The 25,000-nt window shown below is 43.1% G+C and overlaps 1 protein-coding gene across 4 annotated transcripts in view; it reads right to left on the reverse strand.

Moving 5' to 3' along the window:
• Nucleotides 1–21,000, reverse strand: part of LOC124770950 — a 96,811-nt gene extending 75,811 nt beyond the window's left edge. For all 4 annotated transcript variants that reach the window (XM_047249251.1, XM_047249248.1, XM_047249250.1 and 1 more), the window contains exons 1-4: nucleotides 20,899–21,000; nucleotides 18,254–18,335; nucleotides 15,892–15,954; nucleotides 9,524–9,616 (exon numbers count right to left, since the gene is read on the reverse strand). In XM_047249251.1, the coding sequence (XP_047105207.1) occupies nucleotides 9,524–9,616; nucleotides 15,892–15,954; nucleotides 18,254–18,335; nucleotides 20,899–20,927 (267 nt within the window). In that variant the 5' untranslated portion in view covers nucleotides 20,928–21,000. The remainder of the gene's footprint in view (nucleotides 1–9,523; nucleotides 9,617–15,891; nucleotides 15,955–18,253; nucleotides 18,336–20,898) is intronic.
• Between the last annotated feature and the right edge of the window lie 4,000 nt (nucleotides 21,001–25,000).

Here is a 25,000-nt window from a genome sequence, read left to right on the forward strand (position 1 = left end):
GGCATGACAACAACAACAACAACAACAACAACAACAACAACAACAACTCTGGCAGCATGGGCTGTGCCCAGTGAGTCAAGATCGGGCATGCCTAGGACACAGTCCCGGTCTACGCTAAGTGCAGTGCGATGTGAACGTGAACAGTGTTACTACACAATTGGCGACGAGTAGGGTCGTTCTTTCGCGTGTTGCGTCATTGTTCCAGTTTCGCAGCTTCTCCACGGCATGGAGGATTTGGTGCGAGTTTTGGTTGCGCAGCAGACGGAACTCATGGCCACCATGAAACAAGTGCTTCCGGCGTTGCTCTCCACACCGTCTGCTCCGGCGCCATTCCCTCCTCCCTTTCCCCCGTATGACGAGACAGCAGAGGATTGGGACGCATATGAACATCGCCTTCGGCAGCATTTCCAGGCGTTTCATGTTTCCGATGTGGAGGTATGTCGTGCTCTCTTCTTGTCTTGGATATCTCCCTCGCTGTATCAAGTTTTGCGGCAGCTAGCGCCATTGCAGGAACCCTCATCCTTGTCTTTTGACGCATTGTGTTCATTGCTGTCTTCATATTATCGCCGCCGCACGCATGTTGTGGCGGCTAGGGTCGAGTTCTATCAATGCAAGAAACAGCCCCATCAGTCTTACCGGGGGTGGGCCGCTACCCTGCACGGTCTTAGTCGCAAGTGTCATTTTGTCACGGAGCAGTCGCGAGAGTCGTACGCCCACGTTATGGTACGCGACGTCATTGTTCGTTCAGTCCCTGATAGGGAGGTCCGGCAACGGGCCCTGCAGTTAGATAACCCTTCCCTCGAGGAAGTCCTGTCCATTGCTCAATCGTATGAAGTCTCTCACGCAGCAGGTCAACAGCTGGAAGCGTGGTGCAACGTCGCGGAGGTTCAGGGCGGCGCGGCCGCGTCCACTGTGTCGGGGGTGGACGATGTGCGAGCGGTACAATCCGGCCGTTACGGCCGCTCCCGCATGGCGCGTAAACAGAATTCCGGCCGCCGGCCCCTGTTAACGTCCTGTGCGTCGTGCTATATACATCATGATCGGTCAGAGTGCCCCCAGTGTTGGGCCGTTTGTCGCAAATGTAATAGAAAAGGTCACATTGCTAAAGTTGGCCGCTCAGCCTCAAAAGAATCGAAGGAAGCAGGTACAGAGGACATAGACTTTGACATTCAGGAAGTTTCATCGGGCCAGGCTCCCGACGCATCGGCACGCAAACTCTTTATCGAGGTGTCGGTTCAGTCGCGCCGGTTAAAACTGCAAGTCGATACGGGCGCGGCAGTTTCGTTGTTGAATGCACAAACTTATTCCGACCTTGGATTGCCCCTGTTGGCGCCAGTTTACCGGCTTCTACGCGGTTATGGTAAACAGTTCATTCCCCTACTGGGTCAATTCACTGCCGACGTGACTTACAAATCAGTCACTCGGCCTATTACTTTTATTGTTGTCAGTGTGCGAGCTCAGCTAACCTTTTTGGCCTGGATGCCTTTCAAGCTTTCGGTTTTTCTATCGCTGACACCATACAGTTGGTCTCCGAAGACGTTCCCTATCGATCATTGGAATCTTTGATCTCCGACTTTCCAGATATTTTTGAGGAGGGCCTAGGGCGTGTTTCCGATTTTGAAGCTCACTTAACGTTGAAGGCGTCGGCTCGCCTGCGTTTTCTACGCGCGAGGCAGATCCCCTTGGCTCTCCGCCCTCAGGTAAAGAAAGAGCTAGACCGGCTGACAGCCCTAGGGGTCGTTCTTCCCATTTCTTCCAGTGAGTGGGCTTCGCCCGTCGTTATTGTAAGGAAGCCCTCGGGAAAAATTACGTCTTTGTGGCGATTTCAAGGCCACCATTAATTCCCGATTGGTGGTGGACACCTATCCTTTGCCTCGTGCTGATGAATTGTTCTCCTCCGTGGCGGGAGGCCAATATTTTTCGAAAATCGATCTGTCGGAGGCTTATCATCAGATACCACTTGATGCCCCCTATGAACCATGGACCTTGCCGTTGGTGGGGAGGCTTGCGTGCCTCAGCGATACAGATAGCCGTACCGTAGGTGCAACCACAACGGAGGGGTATCTGTTGAGAGGCCAGACAAACGTGTGGTTCCTGAAGAGGGGCAGCAGCCTTTTCAGTAGTTGCAAGGGCGACAGTCTGGATGATAGACTGATCTGGCCTTGTAACAATAACCAAAACGGCCTTTCTGTGCTGGTACTGCGAACGGCTGAAAGCAAGGGGAAACTACAGCCGTAATTTTTCCCGAGGGCATGCAGCTTTACTGTATGATTACATGATGATTGCGTCCTCTTGGGTAAAATATTCCGGAGGTAAAATAGTCCCCCATTCGGATCTCCGGGCGGGGACTACTCAAGAGGATGTCGTTATCAGGAGAAAGAAAACTGGCGTTCTACGGATCGGAGCGTGGAATGTCAGATCCCTTAATCGGGCAGGTAGGTTAGAAAATTTAAAAAGGGAAATGGATAGGTTGAAGTTAGATATAGTGGGAATTAGTGAAGTTCGGTGGCAGGGTTATAAACACAAAATCAAATAGGGGTAATGCAGGAGTAGGTTTAATAATGAATAGGAAAATAGGAATGCGGGTAAGCTACTACAAACAGCATAGTGAACGCATTATTGTGGCCAAGATAGACAGAAGCCCACACCTACTACAGTAGTACAAGTTTATATGCCAACTAGCTCTGCAGATGACGAAGAAATTGAAGAAATGTATGATGAAATAAAAGAAATTATTCAGATTGTGAAGGGAGACGAAAATTTAATAGTCATGGGTGACTGGAATTCGAGTGTAGGAAAAGGAAGAGAGGGAAACATAGTAGGTGAATATGGATTGGGGGACAGAAATGAAAGAGGAAGCCGCCTGGTAGAATTTTGCACAGAGCACAACATAATCATAACTAACACTTGGTTTAAGAATCATGAAAGAAGGTTGTATACATGGAAGAACCCTGGAGATACTAAAAGGTATCAGATAGATTATATAATGGTAAGACAGAGATTTAGGAACCAGGTTTTAAATTGAAAGACATTTCCAGGGGCAGATGTGGACTCTGACCACAATCTATTGGTTATGACCTGTAGATTAAAACTGAAGAAACTGCAAAAAGGTGGGAATTTAAGGAGATGGGACCTGGATAAACTAAAAGAACCAGAGGTTGTACAGAGATTCAGGGAGAGCATAAGGGAGCAATTGACAGGAATGGGGGAAATAAATACAGTAGAAGAAGAATGGGTAGCTTTGAGGGATGAAGTAGTGAAGGCAGCAGAGGATCAAGTAGGTAAAAAGACGAGGGCTAGTAGAAATCCTTGGGTAACAGAAGAAATATTGAATTTAATTGATGAAAGGAGAAAATATAAAAATGCAGTAAGTGAAACAGGCAAAAAGGAATACAAACGTCTCAAAAATGAGATCGACAGGAAGTGCAAAATGGCTAAGCAGGGATGGCTAGAGGACAAATGTAAGGACGTAGAGGCCTATCTCACTAGGGGTAAGATAGATACCGCCTACAGGAAAATTAAAGAGACCTGTGGAGGAAAGAGAACCACTTGTATGAATATCAAGAGCTCAGATGGAAACCCAGTTCTAAGCAAAGAAGGGAAAGCAGAAAGGTGGAAGGAGTATATAGAGGGTCTATACAAGGGCGATGTACTTGAGGACAATATTATGGAAATGGAAGAGGATGTAGATGAAGATGAAATGGGAGATACGATACTGCGCGAAGAGTTTGACAGGGCACTGAAAGACCTGAGTCGAAACAAGGCCCCCGGAGTAGACAATATTCCATTGGAACTACTGACGGCCGTGGGAGAGCCAGTCATGACAAAACTCTACCATCTGGTGAGCAGGATGTATGAAACAGGCGAAATACCCTCAGACTTCAAGAAGAATATAATAATTCCAATCCCAAAGAAAGCAGGTGTTGACAGATGTGAAAATTACCGAACTATCAGCTTAATAAGTCACAGCTGCAAAATACTAACACGAATTCTTTACAGACGAATAGAAAAACTAGTAGAAGCCAACCTCGGGGAAGATCAGTTTGGATTCCGTAGAAACACTGGAACACGTGAGGCAATACTGACCTTACGACTTATCTTAGAAGAAAGATTAAGGAAAGGCAAACCTACGTTTCTAGCATTTGTAGACTTAGAGAAAGCTTTTGACAATGTTGACTGGAATACTCTCTTTCAAATTCTAAAGGTGGCAGGGGTAAAATACAGGGAGCGAAAGTCTATTTACAATTTGTACAGAAACCAGATGGCAGTTATAAGAGTCGAGGGACATGAAAGGGAAGCAGTGGTTGGGAAGGGAGTAAGACAGGGTTGTAGCCTCTCCCCGATGTTGTTCAATCTGCATATTGAGCAAGCAGTAAAGGAAACAAAAGAAAAATTCGGGGTAGGTATTAAAATTCATGGAGAAGAAATAAAAACTTTGAGGTTCGCCGATGACACTGTAATTCTGTCAGAGACAGCAAAGGACTTGGAGGAGCAGTTGAATGGGATGGACAGTGTCTTGAAAGGAGGATATAAGATGAACATCAACAAAAGCAAAACGAGGATAATGGAATGTAGTCTAATTAAATCGGGTGATGCTGAGGGGATTAGATTAGGAAATGAGACACTTAAAGTAGTAAAGGAGTATTGCTATTTGGGGAGCAAAATAACTGATGATGGTCGAAGTAGACAGGATATAAAATGTAGGCTGGCAATGGCAAGGAAAGCGTTTCTGAAGAAGAGAAATTTGTTAACATCCAGTATTGATTTAAGTGTCAGGAAGTCATTTCTGAAAGTATTCGTATGGAGTGTAGCCATGTATGGAAGTGAAACATGGACGATAAATAGTTTGGACAAGAAGAGAATAGAAGCTTTCGAAATGTGGTGCTACAGAAGAATGCTGAAGATTAGATGGGTAGATCACATAACTAATGAGAAGGTATTGAATAGGATTGGGGAGGAGAGAATTTGTGGCACAACTTGACCAGAAGAAGGGATCGGTTGGTAGGACATGTTCTGAGGCATCAAGGGATCACCAATTTAGTATTGGAGGGCAGCGTGGAGGGTAAAACTCGTAGAGGGAGACCGAGAGATGAATACACTAAGCAGATTCAGAAGGATGTAGGTTGCAGTAGGTACTGGGAGATGAAAAAGCTTGCACAGGATAGAGTAGCATGGAGAGCTGCATCAAACCAGTCTCAGGACTGAAGACCACAACAACAACAACCACAACCACTTGATGAGGACTCCAAACGGTTGGCAGTCGTCAACACCCCGTTTGGCCTTTACCAATACCAGCGGTTGGCCTTTGGAATATCCAGTGCCCCGGCGATATTCCAGCGTTATCTTGAGCATGTCACGTCGACAATTCCTCATTGTATTAGTTACCTGGATGACATAATTGTCACAGGCCGCAGCACGAAGGAACACTTGCACAACCTTCGCACCCTCCTTCTCAAATTCAGGTCTGTGGGCTTGCGTTGCAACCTGCATAAGTCAACCTTCTTTCAATCATCCATTGAGTATGTGGGCTACACCATCTCTCGGCATGGTATCCAGCCACTAGGAAGTTAGGTCCAAGGTATCGTCAACCTTCCTTGGCCCGCTTTGCTGAAAGAGTTACAAGCTTTTTTAGGCAAGATAGCCTATTACCACCAGTTCATTCCCAGGGCTTCCACTATAGCCCACCACCTGTACTGCCTTCTGCGCAAGGGTGTTCCTTTTGATTGGTCGCCTGCATGCGAGCGAGCGTTCACCTCGTTGAAGGGCCTCCTCACGTCCGCCCCTTGTTTGGCTACTTTTGATCCCCGTAAGCCATTGGTCCTGGCTACAGACGCTTCGCAGTATGGGGTGGGGGCGGTCCTGGCCCATCGCAACGCAGATGGTTCCGAGCAACCACTGGCGTTTACGTCTAAAACGCTTAGTCCCGCGCAGGCCCATTACTCCCAGGTGGAAAAAGAGGCTTTGGCCATTGTCTACGCTGTTACCAAGTTTCACCCTTTCTTGTATGGCACGAAGTTTCAGTTAATCACTGACCATAAGCCGTTAATATCGTTATTTGGCCCCACCTCTCAGATTCCGGACAGGGCGGCCCACAGACTACAGCGCTGGGCCTTGTTCCTCTCTAAGTACCATTATGACATTCATTTTCGCCCTACAGGACAGCATGCCAATGCCGACGCTCTCTCCCGTCTTCCGGTGGGCCCGGATCCTACGTTCGATCGAGAGGAGATTATGTGTTTTCATTTGGATGTGGCGTCCCGCCAAGCGGTTGATGGCTTCCCGATCACTAGTTCTCGAGTCGCCAGGGAAACGGCGGCTGACCCGGTTCTCCGGCAAGTAGTTCGCCTTATTCAGCAGGGGTGGTCATCCCGCCCTCCGGGCCGGGCCTCGGATCCTCTTCGTAATTATTTTCTTCTACGGGACTGCCTCTCGGTCTTGGAAGGCGTTCTCCTTCTGGCTACCGATGATACAGCTCCTCGTGTGGTTGTTCCTGCAAGTTTACGACGGGAGGTCCTCACGTTATTACATGCGGGGCACTGGGGTGTTTCCCGTACTAAGACCTTGGCTCGCAGACATGTGTACTGGCCCGGTATTGACAGAGAAATTGAGCACTTGGTGGCCGCCTGTTCCCAGTGTGCGAGCCAACAAGCATCTCCCAGGGCGGCATTCTCTTCATGGCCACCGGCAACCCAAGCATGGGAACGTGTTCACATCGATTTTGCGGGCCCGTTTCTCAACGGTTTTTGGCTCATTGTCATTGATGCTTATTCCCGATTCCCATATGTGGTTCGCTGCTCCTCAACCACTTCTGAAGTTGCAATCCAGGCACTAGCAAAAATCTTTTCTGTGGAAGGTCTGCCAATCACCCCGGTCTCGGACAATGGACCGCAGTTTATTTCGCAGATCTTCCAGGATTTTTGTAGGCACTTCGGTATTCGGCACGTTTGCTCTCCCCCCTTCCATCCACAATCGAATGGGGAAGCCGAGCACATGGTGCGCACATTTAAGATGCAGATGGAAAAGTATGTGCACGAATTTCCTGCGGAGGAAGCATTGATGTTTTTCTTGACGGCATACCGGACCGCACCAATGGGAGACCGCAGCCCCGCAGAGCTCCTCCATGGGCGTCAACCTAGGACTCTGCTGCACCTCCTCCGGCCTGGTCCTCGCCAGTCTTCACAAAACGGAGTACCTGGTTTTCCAGTGGGTATGTCGGTCTGGGCCCGTGGGTTTGGTCGCAATCCACGTTGGCTACCAGCCGTGGTCCTGTGCCGAAATGGCCGCCGGCTCTATACCTTGCAGGCGGGGGACCGGGTGGTACGTCGTCACCAAAATCAGCTACGTCCACGTTCGGGCACCCACCCTCCGCCCTCTCGGACACCGGCTTCCCCATTGCCGGCACCTGTGTTGGTTTCGCAGGGGACGTTGCCTCCTCTCCCCGCTGTGCCTCTGCCGCACTGCGATGGGTCTCAGCCTTGGCAGCCTCCAGTAGCTCCAGCACCGGCATCGCCATCGTTCGAGATGCCCCAGCGAGAGCCGGCCCCCCTCGCGGGCCCGGTTTCTCAGGAGGTTGGTTCACCTGTGGTCATCCCTTCCCCTTCGTCCCCGCCCCTGGGTCTTGCCCCTCCCGGGGTGGAACAGGATCCGGAGTTCAACAGCTTGTCGCCCGTTCTGTCCCAGGCTCCGGTTGTGGGACGACAGGGGCCTCTTCGTGTGGGTCACTTCCAGCCGTATTCGAAGGTTCCAGCTCGAGGGTTGGCAGATCCCCTCGACTCCGGCCATCCAATGGATGTGGAGGTCATCGCTCCTGCCCGTCGCTCCACCTTCCAATGCAGTGGATCACAGTGGCTTCACCCCCCGAAGGAGGAGGAGTGTTGTAGCCACCAGAAGGATCGCGGGAGGCGCACATTGGCACGGCGCGTCACGGACGGTAGTTGCCGCAAGAAGAGTCCCATCCACCAGAGGGCACGCGAGAATTCGGGCGCGACCTCTGCCGGCATGACAACAACAACAACAACAACAACAACAACTCCGGCAGCACGGGCTGTGCCCAGTGAGTCAAGATCGGGCATGCCTAGGACACAGTCCCGGTCTACGCTAAGTGCAGTGCGACGTGAACGTTAACAGTGTTACTACAAGCAAACTCATCAAACCATCTGTTTTGTAGTGTGTTGTTCCATATCTGCAACACACTACAGCAGCATTTCTGGATAGCAGAGATTTGACAATTTCTTGGTAGGTTTCTGCAGGTATATGGCACTAGATGTGCTAGAATTTAGCTCATGCAAATCCCTTGAATTACTGGCTGTTGGTTTGTGGGTTCAGATTGGCATGTGTTCCACAGATGCACATCAGTTGGATTTGATGGGCAAGTCATGAATGTGCATTCTCTGTGATACTCTTCAAACCACTGCGGCATGATTCTGGCCTGGTGAAATTGACAATTACCCAGCTGGAAATATGTGATTACCGTTAGGAAAAACAAAGCATCAAGGGAACCATGCTCACACAATTCACAGTAATCATAATGCATTTGGTTACTACTAGAGGTTCAATGGTACCCAAGGCAAATGTTTCCTTTAGTATAATCATACCCCCACAGCCCTGTGTCCACAGCACTGCGCATTCACTCTCATGGTGGGCAGTAGCTATAATGTTTGCCTTATCCATGTATATCCAAATGATGCTGTGCTGTACTGGTCAAAGGTTAGGAGAAGTTAGATTAAGAAACAATATACTTAACGTAGTAGATGAGTTTTGCTATTTTGGTAGCAAAATAACTGAGTGTGGCAAGAAAAGCGTTTCTGAAGAAGAAATATTTGTTAACATTGAACACACACTCAAGTGTTAGAAAGTCTTTTCTGAAGGTATTTATCTGGAGCGTAGCCATGTATGGAAGTTAAAGTGGGATGATAAACTGTTTAGACAAGAAGAGAATATGAGCTTTTGAAATGTGGTACAACAGAAGAATGAAGTTCAGATTAGTAGATCACAGAACTAATGAAGATGTACTGACTCGTATTGGGGAGAAAAGAAATTTAAGGGACAACTTGACTAAAAAAGGGATTGGTTGATAGGATGCATTCTGACACTTCATGGGATTACCAATTTAGTACTGGAAGGAAGTGTAGGCAGGGGATGGAGGGGAGGAGGTGGGCTAAAAATTGTAAAGGGAGACCCAGAGATAAATTCAGTAAGAAGGATTCAGGATTCAGATGAATGTAGGTTGCATCAGTTGTTCTATAATGAACAGGGTTACACAGGATAGAGTAGCTTGGAGAGCTGGGTTCAAAGCAGTATTTTGACATACCACCACCACCACCACCACCACCACCACCACAGATAACATGTAATGTACAAGGATAATGAGAGTCATGGTAACTCTACAAAAATACTAAAAATTACTGATATTGTAGGTTAGAATGGCTCTCCATCTATGATTTTTTAACTATATGCAGCCATTACATTCCATGATTGTCTTGCTGTACCTCAAGCATAAAACAACACTGATTTGAAAACTTACACTATGTTCAGAGAGACTCACATTCAATTTCAGTCCTGGATCTTCCTTTGTGTTGTAAAATGGGGCCTCAATTTTTAACGGATCTTGAAGTAACTGGAAAAGGAGAATAATTATCCATTTAAAGCTTGCACATAAAACTCTGTAACGACTGTATGACTATTAAGAGTGATGGAGAGGTTTGTCTTCAACCACACCTCACATAGGAAAGTACATTGCTAAAAAAGCAGTAATCATCCAAATAGAATAAATTTTCATTCTGCAGCAGAGTGTGCATTGATTTTAAACTCCCTGGCAGATTAACACTGTGTGCAGGACTCTTACTCAAAAGTAAGACCTTTCCCTTTCACAGGCAGGTGCACTATCAGTAGAGCACTTGCCTGTAGAAGGCAGGCAAAGGTTCTAGGTTTCTTAACTTGCATGCATTACACTTCATGATTTGGATTGCTCCCTGGACTGTTTATATATGCTTAAGACAACTTTTGCTATGGTCTAGACTTTGGCTCCTGTTAGCAGTTTACTTTGTCAAGAAGATGAAAACATGCTCTTTAATTTCAGTGAACAGCTGAAAGTAGCCAACAGTGTGGAATGAAACATTTAGTTTCAAATAAATTGACTGCCTCTGTGGAAAGGATCAATAAAAGCCAAAATTTCTTTAGCAAACCAACAAAAACAACTTCACTGTTCTGCAAGGTAATTAATATTTGATTGCCAAAATGCTGAAATAAAATAAAATGAGAAAACTAAAATCAATATGATATTTTAGACTTCCATAATTATGTGAATGCCTTGTAATTCATTTCATAGCTCCTGGCCAAAGAAATTCATTTTGTTTCCATTTCATGTGAGATCTGTAAATGAAGAAGAAACAGCAAAATCACCCTGGCAGCTTCGGTGTGCCAGAAAAACTTTTTGAGTACCTAGAAGCAGGAAAAGGTACTGCTCCTACATGAATAAACTGAGCATGTGCATGAGCCCACTCGCAACCACTCACTCGAACCTAACAGTCACACTGATTGGAAGCTGTTTGTTATTATGTTGCATAGTCTTCATCCCGAAACTTTTGATGCATTTTGCTGTTGGCAGACACTTGTGTGTACACTGTGTTTGTGTTGTTGTTGTAAATGGCACATTTCGTTTGCAATGTTTTATTTTGGTTTTATCCTCTTGTTTATGTTTTATTGCTACAGTATTATTCTGCTGCAGCAGGATGCTGTAAAATCCTTTGTTAGAGCATTAGTTCTTACCAGTCTTAATTACAAAAATTTAACTGAGAAGTAAAACAATGAAATATTTCCATAGTCGTAAAAAATTCCTAGGTTTCCCTAGATGAAAAAATTCCAGGATTTCCCAGTTTTCCCAGAGTGTATACATCCTGTATAATATAACTGGCAGAATTTCAAGCCTTGCATGGAACACTTGCTGTGTGAAAATGTTCTGATCACATCACAAGTGCCATGAAGTTTGAGTCTGATGGTGTAGCTGTCAGCTTATGGGCTTCAGACCTGCCAGTTCTCCGTCAGGATTGGTTCCTTAGCCATTACCAAGATGAGAACAAAAGTAAAGTATGATTTTTATAGGATGGGACCTCTTTAAATCTAAAAACAGTGCTGAGCAATACAGCAGTACAACAGGTCAGCTATTTTAACTATCTGAAATGTGATATCACATACAAACATGACAAAGATACAGGTAAGAAAGTAACAAAATTTGGAAACTACATGTAAAAGCAAACAGGTACTTTAGAAAAAAGACAGAGAAAATAACATGAAGGAAGTTTTAGAAAATGATGACCATCCCCACATTACCCTGTGGAGGCGAGTCATTAGTCATTTACAAATGACAAGGCAGTAAGATCCAGTCAGTGCAATGGGATTCTTTACACCCACAAATGGCTGTATGAGAGAAGATATTATGACAGAATTTAAAATGTTTAACACACAAAACAAAATTGATGACAAAGAGGAAAAATGAGTCGATATCTTGACACAATGAACAGTGGCAGACAATATTACAACATCAGTAGGTTGACGAAGCTGGGGAAGGCCAAGGAAGAGTGAAGGCCTAATACTCAATGCACAAAAGAAGAAGTTGTTTATAGTTCATTTAAAATTAGTTGTGACTTTTGACAATTCAGTATGGAGCGAGTGGAGGGGCGCATAGTTGCTAGCATGGATGATATCAGCAGGCAAAGGTAATGTCAGGCCTGCTTGGCACATAACCTGTCAGCTGCACATCTGGTTGATCTGTAATCTTTCTCACACATCTTATAGCTTCATTCGTCAACTTTCTGATTAATTCCCTATAATTTCAAGAAAGATCATAGTTACTGTGATATTTCAGTATAAGCTAAATTACTGCAAGAAATTCTTAAAGTTTGCAAACAAACATAGGGGTCACTATGAATTTGCATTTGATTTGTGTTAGGTCATATTATGCTGCATATGAAATTTAGATAACATATTGAATTATTCTTTAAACCTCTGAAAAATTGCTATTTATCTCCAATGTCAAGTAAATGGAATGTTAGTAAAGGTCTCCATCACCAACGCACATGCCAGTAAAAAAGCCAGAATGAAATATTCATAAATCCCTTATATCTCATAAATGGTCTCCCCCTCAGGAGACACCACCTTAATGAAACACCATCCATGTGGGCGAGGGGGTTTGTGTGATCCAATGAAGTGGAGGGCTATACCAGCAGTAGTGTAACTACAAGCAGGGCCTCCCAAGCTGGACAGATCTCCATACAGGATCCATGAAGTGTGTCTCACAATGTCCCACCTAGTGTCCTGTCCTATTCTATCGTGGCCCATCCTATACTCTCGCTTCTTTTCCTTTTCCTCCCTGTGATTGTGTGGCAGCAGGCACAGCCCCCTAATGTGGACAGCAGAAAATTCTTGGAAACCAGGACAACATTGATGCACATAGGCCTTAGTGCAAAGGGATGGACAGCATTCTTTAGTTGTGCTGAAGACAAGCTATCTAGGGGGTAATGTCCTGAAATAAAACCTTGGCAGGTGTCCAGGCCATGAGGTGGCAGCCCCACCTGGACACTCAGGTGCTGTGGGCTGATAACCCACACCACCAAAAAACACACATCACAGAAACTAACAGGAGAAACAGCCGGATGGATCTTAAGGATATGACCTTTGGCTGAAAAGGAAAACCCATATTGGTTTTTGGAATGTAAGGATGTTGAGAGAGGCAGGGAGGCTAAGAGAGGTTGAAAACCAGATGGTGAACTACTGACTAGATATATTGGGACTAAGTGAAATAAGGTGGCCAGAATCTGGGGAATTACAAACACAAATTGGTGGACTGCTGCTGTACGCGGGTCAGACAGGTGAGGATGTGATGTGTAGGAATGGTGTAGGGCTCTTACTATCTAAAAGCAGCAAGAAGAACTTACTGGGGTGGAAACCAGTCTCAGAACGGATAATAACTGCATGCTTTAAAACAAATATGTGATATGTCACTGTAATTCAATGCTAGACACCTAATAAAATAGCTAAAGGAGAATTAAAAAATGCATTTATACAGAGCTTAACAGAGTCCTCAGACAAACAAATTCTAGGGGCCTAAAAATTTTAATGGGTGACTTGAACACAAAAGCTGGTTCAGAAAATGAAGGGCTTGAACATATCATGGGTGTGTACGGTGCTGGGATAAGCAATGTAAATGGTGAACTGCTGATAGACACATGCACTGAACATGACCTAGTCATTGGAGGCACATTGTTTCTGCATCGTAACTGCCATAAGAAAACGTGAGCTTCTTCAGACCATGTTACCGAAAATCAAATAGACCACATAGTCATAAGTTGCAAGTTCCAACACTCTCCGTTAGATGTCAGAAACAGAAGAGGAGCGGACGTTGGAAGTGACCACTACCTAGTTTTGGCAGAATTCAGACTGAAAAAAGAGGCAAACAGAACCAGGCTCAGTCACAGGAGCAAGAAAACAGATCTAGCAAGGCAAAAGACCAACAGATCAAAGAAACATTTGCCCTTGAACTACAAAACAGATTCCAGATCCTCTCTGAAGAAAACTTTATGGAAGAGGGAATTGAAACATGTTGGGGAAAAAAATCAAAGACAGTTATTTAGATGTGATAGAAAAAAATCATAGGATGTAAGGCACATCAATGGAAGGAATGGACCTCCAATGCTACATCAGATGAGATCAGTCACCAGAAAGAACTAAAACTTAAGTTAAATCTTTGTATGATAAGAGTGCAGAAGAGCAAAGCGCATAAAGAATACACAGAGAGATAAAAGGAAATGGAAAGATGAGCAACCAAAATTAGTAAAAGAGGCAGCAAGACAAGGAAATATTAAAGGGTTCTACAACACAACCAAATGGTTGTCAATGAAGAACTTCAGACATGAAGGACCAGTTACGAACAAGGATGGGGTGATGCCTACCACTCAACAGGCACAGCTACAGAGATAGGAGGAGCACTTCAAGGAACTGTTAAATTTTGAAGACAACCAAGATGAACAGGCAAGAGATGTTACAGAGTAAGTCAAAGAAGGTCAAGGTATAAATTTGCAGTGTCCCAAAATGGACAAAATTAGGGTTGCTTTGAAAACCATAAAGAATACAAAGGCTCCAGGCCTAGACAACATAGCACCAGAGCTCTTAAAAGCTGATATTGAACGTATTGTTAAGATGCTCTATCACTTGATGAAGCATATTTGGCTTGAAGAGAAATCTCCAAAGGAGTGGAAAAATGGTTTGGTCATAAAGCTCCCAAGAAAGGGAAATTTGTCAGACTGTAGCAACTGGCATGGTATTAAATTGTTGTCAGTGCCAGTAACATCATCACCAGAATTATTTTAAACAGAATTAAAGAGTCTCTTGAAAAGTGACTGCATAAAGAACAGGCCGGTTTTAGGGTACAACGCAGTTGTATTGATCCTATTAACACTCTTAGGATAATTTTAAAGCAAAGCGAAGAATTCCAAGCAACCATGCACCTTGCATTCATTGATTTTCAAAAGGCCTTCAATTCCATGAAACACAAAGTGCTCTGGCAGGTGTTGCAGAAGTATGGGATACCACAGAAGATCTTAAACATCATTAAAGATCTATATGATGGTTACAAACATTGCATACTCCACAAGGGAAATGTGACAGAGCCCATGAAAGTAATAACTGGAGTCCGGCAGGGTTGCATTTTACCACCAACACTTTTTCTACTTGTTCTAGACTCAGTTATGTGAAGAGTCACAGCAGGCAGGAGACGAGAAATCCAGTGGGAGATCCATGAATGTCTAGAGAATTTGAATTTTCCAGACAACATAGTTTCACTAGCCTAGCTGACGGATATGCAAGCTACATTAAACTTGCTGAAAGAAGAAGCGGAGACTGCTGGCCTCAAGATAAATACAGGCAAAACAAAGGAAATGAGAGTAAATTCAGGGAACATCGGAGGTGCCACTGTTAATAGAGGAACAGCGAGTGGAGACTGTCAACTCATTCCTGTATCTTGATTGTATAGTGATGGAATATGGTGGAGCTGGAGATGACATGAAAAACCGCATTAAAAAGGCAAATACATACAATTGTATCCAATACAGAAAAACAGAAATATCACGTACAAAACAAAAATCCGTATTTTTAATACAAATGAGAAGGCTGTCCTTGTGTATGCCAGTGAAAGCAGGAAAATGGATAAAAAGATAACATCCCAATTACAAAGCTTCATAAATAGATGTCTCTGACACATCATGAATATCTGGTGGCCAGAAAAAAATATGTAATGAGGAGCTCTGGCGAATAACAAACCGAATACCTATAGAAGACCAGATGCGAGAAAGTGGTGTTGGTTGGGGCACACCTTGAGATGGAACCATCGAGAAAAAAGCATTGGAATGGAATCCCCAGGGAACAAGGAAGAGACGAAGACCTAAGGGCACATGGAAGAGGACAATGGAAGGGGAAGCAAAAAGAGTTGGCAAAACCTGGGCAAAATTGAGGCAAATGGCCAAATACAAAGCTTGTTTTATTTGAAAAGCTTTAACAGTTTCTGCATAAAAAATGTGGAGGCATTACTTTTTACCATGTCCTTGTACAAGATAATAACTCTACTAATGTAGATATTAAAACTATTGTTCCTGTACAAAGACAATACTTCAACCCATATAGAGCAATGCCTAAAAAATACTATATTTAGGCTTTTGTGCCATATTTGACAATAGTGGGCAAATGATGATATTGTGAGTCAGTCATAATTACTAGCATATCTGAACAAACCTTGACAATAATGCTCAGCTATATTGCTTACCTCTTCATTTACATTCCCCACAACTGTGAAATAACAAATCAGTGATTAATTCCACTCAGTCAAAAAAATTCTAGAATTACCTCTTGATTCCCAGTCTCCTGTGGTTCTTCCTTTATTTTCACACTACAAGGGTATACCTGGACCTGTGGTGAGAGTAACACAAAGCAAAATGAGTACATTTAAAGAGTCATGATCTCCACACACTGTTAGCACTTTCACAGCTTCTATGCCACAAGTAAAGTACTTTTCATGAATAATTAACACCACATAATTTAGCAACTACTATCATTTTAATGCCAGTTCTCAGAGTATGTTCTTTTGTGCGACAGTAATTCTGGTTGATGCAAAACTGATTTGTTTTATTTCAATTAGAGAGAAAATAAAATTATGTGAATGACAACATTATTTTCTAGATATTACTCACTACAGAACTATTCTAAATATAAATTCTTACTGAGTGATGAAACACCCACAGCATTTTTCATACAGCACTGAGTTATTGAAAAACACTCTTATACAATGGAAGTAGTGTAAAAGATAAATGTCATGTGTATATTAGCTTCCGTAGTTACTCCAAATAGGAGTGGCAAAAGATCATCAACACAGAAATTGTAGGTTTTATTGCATCACAAATTATTCAACTTCCTCATGATTCACTACCTACAGCAGACATAATACCATTTAAAGAATAAAATGTGCACGATAATCCTCAAATTATCACATCAATGAAGAGAGGTTAAATATAATGAAGAGAAGTGAAATATAATCAAGATGAAAAGGTTGAAAGCTGGACAACATACATCTCTGTACTGTTGTTCTTAAGCCAGGCTTACAATAAATGTGACGTCTAGCTTCACTCAATGCAGACTGTCTGCTATGCTGTCAACGAACACACATAATCTGCCAATTTTTTCAAATCCAATCTATGGAGCACGTTCTTGCATTTGTATGATTACCAATTCTGCAGAAACATTCAAGATGAGGGAGGCAAAGGAAGCAACAAATATTTTACAGTGCAACAAAAAGTTTGGGTCAAACTTTAAGTTACATTATTTACAACAAAAATTCCTTAATATTTCTGTAACATCCTTGCAATTTTACAAATATCATTTATCATGAAGTGATGTATATAGAAGAGGTAGTTAAAAAAAAAAAAAAAAAAAAAACACATCAATACTGAATGTACAGCCTCTTAGTTTTGCCACAACGTTGCTCCCATCACATATATACACACTGGAATATATCAGGGTGCATGTACACAGTGTTCTAAAAATTAATTAATGTGAACTAAAGACACAAATCGCAATTTTCTGCCATGAGTCTTATTGACACTTGGTTTACATATTCAGAGACAAGTGCTAATGCAAAAAAAAAAAAAAAAAATATTATATGAAGCTAACTTCTTAAACCAGTGTTCACAGTAAATGTCTCTTCAAATTTCTTTCAAGGTAACTATGAGAACTTGACTGAGCACTGGTAGACCGATTATGTCATTAACACAGCAGAAATACAAGCCTTAAGAAATTATCAACAGATAACTTCACTAACCACTTGCAAATATCAGAAAAATGAAAAGGATCTACCCAAGTAAAGTTTTGAGTGTGATTAACACCTTCAGATGTATTGAAAACCTGAAAATACTGGACTACGGTAGGAGAGCAACAGTTTTCATCAATGGCATAAATGTAGCTATGTAAAAAGATTGTTATAAAAACTTCATTGGCTTTCCCAACCCACAATTAGACTGTCACCTCCCTACTTAACCTAGGCCTTGGGCTATGCTGCAACTCTATAACCACAACAGGTATAGTATAGCACTCAATGCAAATCATTGCTTTACTCAAGTGATCATCATCTCTACTAGCCCTATACAGGTATAGCAAAAAGACAATGTATGACACCACTCAAGTAGTGACATAAACAAAACAGACAACCGCAGTCTACAACAGGAACATACAAACACAAGATCCAAGGTGCCATCTATGTAACCTATGATACACTTTTAAAAAATTACACTCTTAGCTCATACTGATCACTAGTAAGTGCACAGTAAGTTAGTGCACCGGGTGATGGCAATGTGGTCACTTGCTGAAATATTGTGCTCATTGGAAATGACATCCAGCCAATAACTATTTTTATCATAATAGTTCAATTTTATATAAATATATTATAACTGCCAATAAGCAGTGCATTACAAATTTGACTAAATTTACAAAAATTAAATTCAAACCCTCCCCTGCATCATTTGTGAATTTTAACACACATTATAATCTATGCATAGTGCTGTAAATGTTGAGTGTAAACTTAAAAACTCACTGGAGATTTTATTGCACTTAATTCCTCAAACTTTCAGCAAAATGGCATGAATTCTGTTTATTCACACAACATACTGCACACTGAAATTAATGAAACAACAGTAAAAAATACTAAGAAACTACTTACAATGGAGCCTGGTGAACTTGATATCTCACTTCTTTCCTCTTTTATCCAAATAGTTTTTTCGTGGTCCATTACTGCAGTCAGGCTGTAGGAAAGACAAGGAACCAGATAATAAAAGTCACATTCAATTTCCATTGTTAATGTGAGATACAGCTGAAAGGCAGTATTTTCAGTCCATTACTGGGTGCAGCAGATGAACCACTAAACTATAAATAAATTAAAACTAGGTGAAGAAAAGAGTCTAATGTCAAGAACTGATTTACAATTCTCTCATAATGAAGTGTCATAACATATAACCTCAAAATGATAGAAAGTCATGTTTTGCAAAATCCACCCCACAGAAAAAAATGCTAGACTGACTGATACTGTTTGTGTCTGTCATTGGTTTAAGGTATACTCTACTACTGTGAGCATTTTTTGAGAGGTGTCTTGCTTTTCCCCAGAGGAACTCTAACTAGGCGTACAGCATTATGAGCAATCAATGCAACTAATGAATGGAAAGGATATTTTCTACAGAAAATCAGTAACTTACATCAACCACAATTTTAAATTTGAAGAAAGATAAGTTGAAATAAAGCCTTCCATCTTTGGGATTTAGTTTGGGAATACCCTAATGCAAATGATTATCCAAATGTGTTATAATCCTGTTCTCATCAATGTAAAATGGAATTTGCGGGTCTTAATCATGTATGTGGCACTTTCAGTACTTAATCTCTAAACTCAGACATTAGTCTGCAGTTCGTCTTCAGTTACTCAGTATCATCTTTATGTGTACAAAACTAAAACCTAACTATAAGAGGTGTTCAGCAGCCTACAAACCATCATTTTGTCATTTGTTTAATGTGTGTTTTTGACACAGTTGCTCCTTTAAGGTTTTCCTTGTACAAGGCATTACTGAATACCCACAGTAGAGCAAATATTGCCATGCTGATTTTTTTTATCTATCCACTAAAGAAAATGGAAATACGGAAGCGTCCGATCCCGCCCGTCTGCTTTGACCCATGACGTCACAAATATGGCGGAAACAAAAACAAACACACACACTTTCCACAAGAAGCCTAATGACACTAACGGGACAAGCGCGGGAAATGGGGTGTTTTGGGTGGGGGGCAAACTAAATATAAACAAATTTAGACGCCTTGCGTAGCTACAACGTGTAAGTGAAGACAGCCATGCATGAATACCCACCCACCTCCCCTGGGGGTGTAACCCCTGCAACCCATAGAAGATAAAGATGCTTCAGTAGCTGATTAGTGTTTTTTGTCTTTAAAAAAAAAAATCTCACGGGATAGAACGAACAGATCAGAAAAGTAAATAAAATAAGATAAAACAGAACCGGAGACGGCCACACTCAAACCAAACTCCGCGCCGTCATGACGTCACACACGACAGCACCCTTACGTCGCGGGTCAAAGCCGACGCGTGGGATCGGACGCTTCTGTCGACCCAAGAAAATCACACATACTGTATTTTATACGAACTGTCGAAAATTTTTTTAAATGTCGTCTATTTTTAATATTGGTTAACTTTCTATTGCTAAACATATTTACTGGCTCTCCTCCCTCTTAGCTGCAGACCCATGGTGAATGTTCTGTTACAGTCTGATGATGTGTAATGTTCTTTGTCAGTGAGAATTGCACTTACATAGTAGCTTTTTCCACACCAGCTAATTTCTTTCTACATCTATTTGCAACATTGCAGCATTACCCTTATACTAAACCACATTCATATACGCATGTTAACACAAACTGTTGTTAATGTAAGATTTCCAGGTCTATGCAGCAGATCAAATAATAGGATACTAAAATGATTATAAATTGCCACAACAAATTAATACATCCAACATCATCTTTTATCTGCAGATACCGGTACCCAATTCCTGAAACGAGGTAGTAACTATGTGCACTAAAGGACTGACGAATACTATGAAGTTACTCACGCTATTATCCGGAGGAGCATCACATTACATCATAGCAAACGCTATTCTTATTTCTCGTCGTTCCTTCACGACAAATATTACATAACAACAGTGATACTGATTAAGATAACGAAATAGTGAAAGTGAGCACTTCGCTGTCTTCGGTCGTCCTTCCCTCAAAAATTATAAATGACTAGCACTTTCACTGGATATCACAATATGTAGAAAATACAAATCGTCTCTTTTGCAAAGTTACAGAGTATACATGTAGAGATTTTATCGGATGGGACAAAAAAACATATACTTCACAAGACGCTACAGGCTACAAACGGCACATTAACTTTACGTAATTGATGAACAGTATACGTAGAGTACTTAACGCGCTCCAAAATACTGGTGGAAAAATTATTGATCTCTGTATATTGAGAAAAATTACAAGCTCATGGAAAACAAGCTGTTTGTTTTGAAAAACATAACCTAAAACAAGTACACACCAAATTCGCACGCAAGCCCAGACCATAAACAAATCCACCAACGATAATTTAATCATTGCCGTTTGTATACACAACAAAGTAAATTTCAAATATGCCGCAAAAGCCATTAAATTAATGCAATATTGAAACTATTGCCAGAACATCGTAACAAAAAACATGTAAAATGCTTCGTGTTACCTATGCAGTTACAAGAATAATAAAAATGTGATCGAATGCAACAACATGTTTACTGTTACCTCTGCTTATTTATCTCCACCGTGTACATTTGTTAGTATGACACACAGTCTAACATTAACACTCGCGACACTCACTGCTGTTAAAGTTGTTACCGTTTGACAGCTGCAGCGACACTAGCGCTCCAAGCGGCGAAAAAGATGCGTCGGCAGCACGTGTGTTATGCATCCCTTTCCTACGTTATTGACGAAATATTTGATATTTTTTTTTTCTTTTTGCCTACCAGAGTTTGTGTAATATCGGAAGACAACGATGTTTCTAAAAATGATTCTAACATAAGCGCAAGTAGGGATAAAAATCATGAACCAGGGGCAAGTTACAATACATTTGTGAAGAAACACTTGTAATTGTGGATATAGCTGCAGCTTATCACATGGATATCAACCGAATACAAACACATAGATTCACAACTCGTCCTAGTTCTTGTCAGCCTTCCGTCGCTTTACCGGAACTAAACCCTCCCCCTACTATCCTCTTCTCCATGATGATCACCCCTTCCCTGATACCCTTTGTAAGGCCAATCACTTTGCATCCTACCTCTCCGATGTCTTTTCCATCCCTGATGATCCCTAGTTCAATTACTCCCTCTTCCTAGATGTCCGCGATGGAACTGACACCTCTGTCCCTCCCTCGCACCTGGTTTCCAGTACTTGGACAACATTGCACACACGGAACTCATTGCTACACTCCGCACAAAACGCAACACCACTCCTGGTCACGATCGTGTCACCTACCATCACCTTCGTGAAGCTCCTGTCCCTTTCCTCTCCACCCTGGCCAGGCTCTACAATGTAGTCCTGTCCACTGGTTACTACCCCGACCTGTGGAAAACCTCCAGTAACCTGATGTTCCTTAAACCTGGTAAACCGCCATCCGCCATCTCCTCCTACCGTCCCATCAGCCTTACCTCGGTCTTCAGCAAGGTCCTTGAATCTATCCTCACCCGACGCATCTACCAGCATCTCCGTCAGCACCGCCTCCTTCCCATTACCCAGTGTGGCTTTCGGCCGTCCTTCTCTTCCGACGATCTTCTCCTTCACCTAACACATCTCCTTTCTGAACAGCTTAATTCCCGTCGCTCTGCAATCTTCCTCTCCCTGGACCTCGAACGTGCTTATGACCATGTATGGCATTCCGGTCTCCTCTTCAAGCTTCAAACCTTCGCCCTTCCCATTAACTACGTCCGTCTGATCAGCTCCTTTCTCTCCCACCGTCCTTCCTACGTCACCATCCATAACACGGATTCCTATAACTTTTTTCCCTCCGTCGGTGTGCCCCAAGGCTCCGTTCTCCTCCCCCCTTCTGTACCTTTTGTATATGGCGGACATGCCGCCGTCGTCACCCCCCGTCCACCTTCTCCAGTTTGCCAATGACACCACCTTCCTTGCCCCTGCCCCCACCCTGCAGTGCTCCCAACACCTTCTCCAGTCCCATCTTGACCGGTTCACCGCTTGGTGCAACCAGTGGTTGCTCAAAGTCAATCCCTCCAAAACCCATCATTGTAGGTTAAATCACCCCCTCCTTCCTCCTCCTTGATTTCTATCTCACCATCTATGGCCATCCTATTGCCCTCACCCCCACCCTTCAGTACCTTGGCATCACCCTTGACCGTCGCCTCTCCTGGACCCCCCATTTCCGGACAATCCAAGCCAAGGCATGCTCCCGACTCCGTCTCCTCAAGCTCCTTTCCGGCCGTACGTGGTATCTGGTCCCCTCCACTACACTCCACACCTATAAATACCTCATCCGCCCTATCCATTGTTATGCCCATCTGGCCTGGATCTCCGCTCCCCCCCCTCCTACCTTTTATAAATCCTTGAACGCCATGCTCTCCGCCTCGCGTATTGCATTCGTCTCCCCTCCCCCACATGGATCCTGTACGATCTCATTCCGTTCCCCCACCTCCTCCTTTTCCTTGAAAGGATACGGATCCTGTACTCTTTCCGTAAACTCGATCCTCCTCATCCGCTTCTCTAGCCCATCCTCTCCGACCCCTGCCCGCTGCCGCGCCTATATTCCCATGTGCCACCCGATCTCCATCTCTCCACCCTCCTTACCCTCTCCCAAGGTGGCTTCCGCCAGCTCCCCCTCACTGATGATGTCCTCCTCCCCTCCATCTACCCCTTCTATCAACTTTGATCCTCGCCCCCCCCCCACTTCCTATGTCTTTTCCTTTAGGCACCCTCCCTCCCGTCTGTCTCCTTTTCCCCCCATCCCCCTTCCTCCACCCCTCTTCCCCTGGGCTTCCCCTCCCCCTTCCTCCTTTCCCTCTATCTCCCCTGCCCGTGGCATCTCTGCTCTCCCCTCTCCCTCTCCCATCCCCCCCTCCTCCTCTCTTGGCAGGTCCCCGGACTGGTGCTCGCATAGTGAACATTCACGTGCTGGAGATCAACGCCTCGTGTTTCTGTGTGTGCCGTTGTATTGTGCTTAAGTTGTTCAGTGTTATTCGTTTTGTGCACCGACGTTCGCATGTGACAATTTTCATCTATGTGTGTGTCCAAGTGTCTGAACAAATTTTATCTTGGACTCTACGCCCGTGAATGGCTCCATGTATTTTAAAAAGTGTTTGCCTCTGTTTATATGTCCACCGGGTTTTTTCTCTAATTGTCTGCATTTGTATCTTTTGTGTTTCACTGAGGCCAAAGAGCGGTGTAGTATGCTGCTGCTGGCCTGCCTGTAAACAGGTTTAAAAATAACAATAAAGAAAAAAAAAAACATAGATTCACACATAAGAAGCACATACGTATACCTCTACATGCAAAAGGGATCGACGCCCCATTTCTCATTCCGTAGGCCTACTGTGTTTTAGTCATTGTCGCCTGTTGCCACAAATATGACCTTCTTCTTCATATTATTTTAAGTGGGACAAGCAACTGCCAAGTAGCGGGAGAAATATACTGTGAGTGTAAACCCCAAGTCATCAAAGCCAATAACATTGTCAGAAGTGCTGTCATATGTTAAATTTGCCATTAGAGACTTTTCATCCAGTGACATATGTGCTAGTTTATCAGTATTGGAGAAATGCTGTACCATCTGCATTAAAAGGAGGAAGATACTGTCACTTATCCCACATGTAATTTGTATCCCTTCCACACATCTCTAATGTATGCACTGATGGAAACATGAGACAACAAACAGCCTACTTTTCTCTTTCCATCTTGCAGATAGTATGGTAATTTATCTTAACAACAAGTTAAGGACATATTTTTTTTTTTAAATATTGGGCCCCTATAGTCTTCAAAATTTGTTGGTCCTTCTTCACGTGATCCTTCCAATACAGTTCCACTATTCAATCGTTCAATGTTTACACTCCTTACATCAAGCGATACATTGTTTACCATTTATCGGCATGATGTGTAGTTTATGAGCAGCCACTCAACCAAGATATCCAAGTTTTCTCACCTTCTGCGTAACTGTCACAGTACTTGCAATGGATCCTGATGCAGTTTCGAAATCCAGTGTAATGGTGTGGATAGATGTCTGCCTATTATACATTACGACCCACTTCAACTGTTGGCAGTCTCCGTCATTCAACAGACGAGGTCAGTCTGTATGCTTTTGTGCTGAGTGTGTTCCCTTGCATTTCCACTTCACTATCACATTGGAAACAGTGGACCTAGGGATGTTTAGGAGTGTGGAAGTCTTTCATACAGACATATGACAGGTGACACCCAATCACCTGACCATGTTCAAAGTTCATGAGTTCCACAGAGCACCCCATTCTCCTTTCAAACGATGTCTAATGACTACTAAGGTCGCTGATATAGAGTACCTGGCTGTAGGTGGAAGCACAATGCACCTTAAATAAAAAACGTATGTGTTTCGGGGTGTCTGGATACTTTTGATCACATAGTGTTCATCATAACAACATTATTACAGAATAAGTTTTAAAGGATGTGGAGGTTATTGTTTTGAGGCATTGCATACATGCTTTGGAATAAATATTTTAGGTGGTATATAAATTGATCCTGTCAAGTTTATACAGCATAAATTTCAATCTCGTCTATATAATCAGTTGACTTTTGGGAAACTTTTAAGTACAATAATTATGTTGGTGACACTGGTAAAATTCTACATACTATTTGTCCACAATAAGGTGACGTT

The sequence above is a fragment of the Schistocerca piceifrons genome, unplaced genomic scaffold, assembly GCF_021461385.2.
Source record: "Schistocerca piceifrons isolate TAMUIC-IGC-003096 unplaced genomic scaffold, iqSchPice1.1 HiC_scaffold_846, whole genome shotgun sequence".
In the NCBI taxonomy this organism is placed as follows: domain Eukaryota; kingdom Metazoa; phylum Arthropoda; class Insecta; order Orthoptera; family Acrididae; genus Schistocerca; species Schistocerca piceifrons.